This window comes from Rutidosis leptorrhynchoides, chromosome 11 (assembly GCF_046630445.1).
Source record: "Rutidosis leptorrhynchoides isolate AG116_Rl617_1_P2 chromosome 11, CSIRO_AGI_Rlap_v1, whole genome shotgun sequence".
NCBI lineage: Eukaryota > Viridiplantae > Streptophyta > Magnoliopsida > Asterales > Asteraceae > Rutidosis > Rutidosis leptorrhynchoides.
In genome coordinates this window covers 53,285,127-53,292,650 of record NC_092343.1, presented here as the reverse complement: position 1 = coordinate 53,292,650, position 7,524 = coordinate 53,285,127, and the positions used below count along the sequence as shown (strand labels likewise).

At 36.3% G+C, this 7,524-nt stretch overlaps 2 protein-coding genes across 2 annotated transcripts; one reads left to right on the top strand and one right to left on the bottom strand.

Annotated features, from left to right (window-relative positions):
- Positions 1-251: 251 nt before the first annotated feature.
- Positions 252-896, bottom strand: LOC139874577 (uncharacterized). The gene has a single exon (XM_071861988.1). It carries the CDS (start codon positions 894-896, stop codon positions 252-254), a length of 645 nt encoding a protein of 214 aa, XP_071718089.1.
- A 2,738-nt stretch (positions 897-3,634) lies between these two features.
- On the top strand, positions 3,635-6,612 carry LOC139874576 (uncharacterized). The gene is made up of 7 exons (XM_071861987.1): positions 3,635-3,695; positions 4,101-4,820; positions 4,901-5,047; positions 5,336-5,716; positions 5,823-5,975; positions 6,226-6,351; positions 6,526-6,612. Exons 1-7 carry the CDS (start codon positions 3,681-3,683, stop codon positions 6,610-6,612), a joined length of 1,629 nt encoding a protein of 542 aa, XP_071718088.1. The 5' UTR covers positions 3,635-3,680.
- The last annotated feature ends 912 nt before the right edge of the window (positions 6,613-7,524 follow it).

Genomic DNA, 7,524 nt, shown 5'->3' with positions numbered 1-7,524 from the left:
CTTCCTTCAACAGTGGCAGCAGATTTCTTAAAAACTGGTTTTGACTTTCCTTGTCCACCTTGAGTAGCCAATTTGTTAGCAGACTGCTTGTATTTAGGATGCCAATGTGGATAACCAACCTTTTCCCAACACTTTTCAGGTGGATGCCACATAAAACCACATATTGAACACTTATCACTCTTTGAATGCATCTTGCTGTACAAAGCAGTGGTTTCAACATTGCTAAACATCTCTCTTTGAACTTCTTCTTGCTACAGCAGAGAGCATGCAGATTCAACACTAGGCAGAGGAGTCATAAGCAACAATTGACTCCTCAAAGCACTATAATGATCATCAAGACCATTCAGAAACTGAAACAAATGTTGCTCTTCCTTTTGCTTATTTATGGTGGCAAGAAGAGTAACAACATCAGCAGTGGCATTATTAACACGTGAAAGTTGATTCAAAGAATCCAATTCTTCCCACGCACATTTAATTTTGGTGTAGTATTCATTGGCAGGTGTACCTTGTTGCTGAATAGAATAAGTTTCTTTATGTAGCTTATACTTCCTGGAACCATTGCTTAAGGCAAATCTTGACTCCAATTGACTCCAGATTTCAGCAGAAGTGGTAACACACATGATAGACTTTGCAATAGATTCCACCACAGAGCTCATAATCCAGCTTATCACCATGTTATTACAAGTATCCCAAAGCTCAGCCTCATTAACGTCAACAAGCCTAGGAATTGATCCAGTAACAAAACCTAATTTGCGTTTGCTAGACAAAGCAATTTCTAATGAACGACGCCACGATCTGTAATTTTGTACACCAATAAGCTTCTCTTGAATCAGCAATGAACCTGGACCATCGGAAGGATGAAGATAAAGAGGATTTTGAAAATTAGGTTGAGCCATTGCAAATTGATCACAGATCTATCAAATTAGGGTTATGCGGAAGCAAGAAACAGAAGAGAATCACGAAAATAACAACTAAACGAAACTGAATTTGACAAAATTCAGACGAATAACGAGACGAAGAACGTAACGATTTAGCAACAGATCTCCATTGTTATCGCTCTGATACCATGAAAACTGATAACAACGAAGAAGAAATTAACAACACAATTTCATTCATTCAAATTGATTACAAATGATTTGATCTACTCGTTATATACTAACTACATCAGATTAACTAACCAAAACCGTCTTAACAAACTAACAACCTAAAATACATAAAATACCCTACACAAATGAATAATTACAGTTCAGTCCCCTGAACTTCTATTTACACTATTTACACTTTAGTCCTCTGAACTTCTGTTTACATCAATAATATTATACTTAAAATAATAATATAAGTTCAACTTCCTATATTAATCTAGGGTATAATTGTAATTTTGTGAGACAAAAGTGTACATAGATTAAAAAGTGGTGTGTGAGGATCACCTCCCTTATTTTATACAAATATACATGACACATAAATTCATTTATAAATAAATTATTTTCATTTTAACAATCTGTATAAAAGAGACAAGTAAAAGCCTAGATTGCCCCAAAAATAACATGTACAATCAAAATAGTACTTTTAAGGGAGTCACGTTTGTACTTGACAAATTTTACCTCCTGAAAAAGGAGAGTTTTACTTGGTTGAATTTGTTTGGAGGTGAACTCAGATTTCGTGAATTAGCGGATAAAGTTTGAAACCATAGTTACTAGTTAAAAAGTAGAGTCGTCCATTAAATTTTAGGGCCCTATTCAACAAGTATAAAGAGACTATTTGTATAGGAATTTGTTTACGTATATATAAGAATAAGTTTAATAATAGTGCAAAAATTATAATATTTTTAAAATCTTATAAATAAATGAACTACAAAATATATTGTTAGATTATATTTTGAAACGTAACGTGTGAAATTGAACAAAGTTTACACGTACTATCGATTCATATTGTTAATTGAATTATATTCATAGTCATTTTTTTTATTATGTCTGGATGTTAAATTTATCTAGTTCGTTGACTGCTCTTTTTTATTTATTTATTTATTTATTTATTTATTTATTTATTTATTAAGTTCTCTAAGTGATATCTCATAATGAGTTGTTTTCGGTCTTTATATGTAAATATATAGTCATTACTCACTAGTCTTGTGTTTTAATATTGGTTCATTTAATGTTGTTTATGTAACTAAAATTTTATATGTGTTTTGTAAGTAAAGCAATTTACTTATAAACTAGTGAAATAACCCGTGAAATCACAGGTTTGTATAAACGAAACACTTTAATGATATATTTTAGGTATTAAGTGAATTTAAACGCTAAAATCATTTAATTTAATGACCCGACGAATTCCGACTAAGAAACTTTTCGTTGTTTTTTCAAACACATTGATGTAATTAACTTGGTCGGATTTCTCTCACCATCATCTTCCAATTTTCATCATAGTTACTATTTTCATTGTCATAAAAGCCTAAATTAAAACCTTTTATTGGGACGTGTATTTCGTATACATATATAACGTGATTAATCGCGTAGAACTTGCGGGCATAGCCCAACGGTTCTCCTCATGTACTTTGTGTCATGAGACAGGGAGAGGTCATGAGTTCGATCCTTAGGGATGACATGATTTTCTTTAAACCAATTGAACACCAATAATGGTGGTATATATTGACCATATAGGAAACCGGATTCTTTCACGGACCTCTACCCGGACAACTGGCCAAATGGATGTGTTCCCCGGGTACCGTCGATCGGGTTCGGGTTTCCGCCCGAACGTTTGTGTTACGTGCAAATTATGAGGGTCGTTGAAATAAATGATCTACTGATGCCAAAAGATCGTCGTTAAAAAGAAAACGTGATTAATCTCGTAAATAGAACTCATATTTAAATTTAAATAATAATATAATAATAATTAATAATTAAGGAGAGTGAATTTTTTCCAGAAAAACATGAAATAAATAAATAAGTAAATTTAATTTCATTAGTCATTAATTAGATTAATGACATCACCTTAAGGGCTTAGATTTTTTTTGTTTTCTTTTAAATTTTTTCTTAACAAAGGAATTAGCCTAATAATAACATCATCATTATATGATTTTAATAGAAACTATAGAAAAGAAGTGAAAACCACATAATATAAACTTTGAGCGAATTGAGTCAAAGAAAAATCCTTATATCTATTTTACTTAGAGTACTATACTATGGAGATTGGAGTATATCAACCCAAAATATTTAGAATTTTGCAACGATGAATCAAATCAAAAGGGGATTATCACCAAAATGCCCAAATATTTTTTACCCCTTGGACCAGAGCCCAAAAAAAAAAAAAATTGACAAAATGCCCTCGCAAGGCGCAAGGTACCTTGCGTCCTTGCGTATTCTTCTAAAAAAATCACGGTTAAATGACATGTTTAAACCCGTCACTCCACACTTTCATCCGACTTCGCAAACACGCAAATAAACAGTAACACAGGGAATTCTCAAAAACGCAAGCACAAATGCAAACCCTCTTCATCGCTTCCATTACTACTACCAGATTCTCCTCCTTCATCATCTCCACCACCACCTAACCCCTCTTGCCACCACCGTGACCTCTTATTCTAGCCTACAAGAGTTTACACAAAGTATTAGGGTTTTCATGCAAAATAAATCGGGTTTTTACGAGGTAATCAAGCTAATAATCAAGGAATCAACCTCTCTACGATGGCGAGCACCCAGGTTAGTGATTACTTTGTTATTTATGTGTGTTTTATCGGTTTATTTTGGGTTCGATGCGAATTGTATAAATGTGCACACCAACTGCTCGATGAAATGTCTCTTCGAGGTGTATTTGTGTTTATGAAGTACAATCGTTGTTTTATGACATGCAACTGTATTTTAGGTTATATGGTCGAGTGAAACATACATAAACTGCTCGTAAAATTATGAAAATTAATCAGACGCAAGGCCTAGTTTGCGTGCTTGAGTACGCATCGTTAGTGGACGCAAGGTTATATTTGCGTCCTTGCGTGTCGCCAGAAACATGTCTTTGCGTCCTTGCGTTGGTCTATTAAACGGACGCAAGTTTTATCTTGCGTCCTTGCGTCCTTGTACTTTCTGCTGGTTTTAAAGTTACTTATGCAGGGATTTGTGGAAGGAAAGTTAACGATGAAGAATAAGTTGAGCGTTATAGGGGATGTGAAGAAGGTCATGACTGAGAATCAAATTAAAAAGTTTAAAGAAACGTGTTTTGGTCCATGGTTAGATCTAGAATACTTTGGTAATGATCCCGGGCTTGTACATTGCATGCTTCAACGGAAGAGTGTGCGGCCGGAAAGACTGGATAATGTTAAGTACCCCGATGAGCATGAGGGTATATGGTTTCATTTTCAGAACAATTTTTTGATTAGATTTGGTCGCCGTGAATTTTGTCTTGTGACGGGTTTTTTGTTTAGTAGCCGGACGGACATGGCACATTACATCCCGAAGAATTATGACGTCCAGACCGCACCTATTAGACGACGTTTATTTAAGGGTTTTAAAGATTCTCAAAATGTTTTGATTAGTGATGTTGAAAAGATGCTTTTAAAATCTGATCACAGTCGTATTAGTGACGATGATGTGGTGCGATTAGCAATTATCTTGATTGTAGAGAGAGGTTTTATGGGTAAACAAAGGATCCATGTTGTGAATAAAAAGTTTTTATGGCTAGTCGAAGAGTTATCGCGTGTTAATCAGTACCCATGGGGGTCTCGTATTTGGGAGCCAACTTACGAAGCGGTTAGTGAAGGCTTTGTTATTCGTGAAAGCCAATTAGAGAGTGGAAAGGCGTACACTTTGGCGGGATTTATGTGGGCTTTCAAGGTAAATGGTTGAATATTTGTTATTTAATGTTAATATTTAAGATGTAACATAAATTAAATTAATTATTTTTTTATTTGTAGATTTGGATTCTCGAGTCTTACCGTCGTACCATTAAACCGTTTGCAAAAAAGACTGACAAGAATGGAGTATCGAGGGCTCTTTTTTGGAAGCGTTCATCTGCCGAGTCATTTGGAATGTCTGAATACCTTAAACTCCTACATATTCAGGTTAGTTACATTTTTAAAATGTTAGCCTATCCTAAATTGTTGCATAGTTTATCTGTTATCTGTTTACAGACAGGTTCTGGTATGGGCGCAAGGTATCCCTTGCGTCCTTGCGTGTGTTTTTATGTAGACGCAAGGTGGACCTTGCGTCCTTGCGTGTGGTTTTGTTCCTCAACGCAAGAGTTGTTTGCATCCTTGCGTACATGGACGCAAGCTTTTCTTTGCGTCTTTGCGTATTGGTTTCTGCTAATATTCTTATTTGATTATTAAATAATTAATAATTAATTGTAGGATGAGTGTCCCAAGAAAAAGAGACCTTTTCGTGGTCTGCAGCCAACTGAAACAGAGCAGAATTGTCAATGGTGGATTCAGAGTGACGTGTACTTTAGAGGAGGAAAGGTACCAGAAGATGAGATCGAGGTTGAGGTCCAGGATGATGAAGTTGATACCGATGATCCAGTTATTGATGGGTCTGAGCAGACACACCACAAGCATTCAACAGAAGATGTTCATACAGAGGGCCTTCACGATGTACACAATTTACATCATATGTTAGAGTTGTTGACAAAGTGGGTGGACAAACAAGAGAAAGAGTTAATTGATTACAAAAAACTTGTTATGCAACACGAAGAACTTTTATCGCAACAACAACAACAACAACAACAATATCAGGTACATTGAATTGAATTGATTTATGTTGATTTATTTATTATTATTTTGGTATTAATTGAATTGATTTATTGATTTATTTATTACTTATGTTATTTATTGTGTTTAGGATGATGATATGTGTTTCAATCGATCTTTGTCTGATAATGAGACTGAAAGGCCGTCTCCAATGCACATTCGACGTGGAATCAGAGAAAGAAAGCCAACTGGTGTATTAAGGTCCCCATTCACAACACCTGGGTACAGAAAACCCATTGAGAAGGTACAGCCCAGCAAATTAAAAAAGTTGTATGTTAAATTATTGCAATAAACAATGGCTATTTAATGTTGTTTTCTGTTACTGTCTCGGACGCAAGACATGCCTTGCGTCCTTGCGTGTCGCAAGAGTGTTCTTGCGTATGGCTTCTAGGCACGCAAGGTTGTACTTGCGTCCTTGTGTGGGCTTGTCACAAGGTTGAGTTTGCGTCCTTGTGTATGGTTGTTTACTAAGTTAGCATTTGTATTTTACTCAGTTGTCAAAAGATGTGATTGAGAAAGTGGAAAGCATGAATGCTGTAAAGTTAGGGACTGAAGAAGATCAAGGTCAACAACAAATTAATGAGGATGTGGTACCCATGGACACAGATGCAGCAGCAGAGGTGAGTTTGGCTGGCGCAAACAATCATTTGCGTCCTTGCGTCTGTTATCTTTTAGGCGCAAGGTTGTTCTTGCGTCCTTGCGTGTGGTGTATTCCACACACGCAAGATTATGTTTGCGTCCTTGCGTCTGTTTGAATTAATTTATATTAACCTTTTTTCCCATAATTATTGTAGGTTAGTGTTGATAAGCAGCCTGTTAAAGTGACTAAGAGAAAAAGAAAGGAACAAGACTGGGCTACTGAGGAAGAAATTTGGGGATGATTGACAGGTTTATAAATGATCAAGGAACTCTCCAACCACCGCCACCTAATGCCTGGAGAGATGGTGGAAAGCATGCAGGTCCAGCAAAAGATCCAAAGACAATGATTGAGAGCACGCAAGAGACGCGTTGCATGTTCATCTTTCAAAATGAGCAATTCATTTTTATAAATCAAGAGTTTTGGCTTCGATTACTGGCATTAGGGCATTCTGGTTATTTGGATAACTTGGTAAGTTTGTAAGTTTGTTATTTTGTTATTCTTTTGTTAATTTTATATAATTTTATACAATTTATAAAGTATACTAAGGTTACACTGTATATGTTAACTTGTTATATTTATAGCACATTGACGGCTGGGCTACATTTCTGTTGAGATATCGTCAGAGATTTCTCCCCCGAGCCAGTCAAGTTTATGCCACTCCTGAGTTTCCAGCTGAGGTGCTTAAGGCTAGTTCTAGATGGACTATTATGCCACTGGGATTCCTGAATATGTTTGAGAGGTTCAACACTTATTTTGACAATACTCAAAAGGAGGTGGGCACACAGGAGGAATCTACAACAGATGGAGAGGGTATTGGCCAAAATCCTCCAGATTACATGTACTTAATTGGACTTGGAGACGGCAGTGTTGACCTATATCCATCTTGGGCTGACTGTGATCAGGTAAACACAAGAATTTTTACAGCATTTGTTGTTCTGGAGCAGACGCAAGGACATTCTTGCGACCTTGCGTCTTGGTTACTGGACGCAAGTTCCCCCTTGCGTCCTTGCGTGTCTATGTCGCAAGGTCAACCTTGCGGCTTGCGTGTGTTTTTGCTACGCAAGGTTTATCATGCGTTCTTGCGTCCCGTTGTCGCAAGGTTGACCTTGCGCCCTTGTGTATGTTTTGGGTGTTCGCAAGGTTTATCTTGCGT

Excerpts from the sequence above, each read along its gene's own strand:
- LOC139874577 (XM_071861988.1), bottom strand. The coding sequence starts at position 896 with ATGGCTCAACCTAATTTTCAAAATCCTCTTTATCTTCATCCTTCCGAT.
- LOC139874576 (XM_071861987.1), top strand. Across the intron at positions 5,717-5,822 it reads AACAACAACAACAATATCAG|GATGATGATATGTGTTTCAA; the intron begins GTACATTGAATT and ends TATTGTGTTTAG. Across the intron at positions 6,352-6,525 it reads ACACAGATGCAGCAGCAGAG|GTTAGTGTTGATAAGCAGCC; the intron begins GTGAGTTTGGCT and ends TAATTATTGTAG.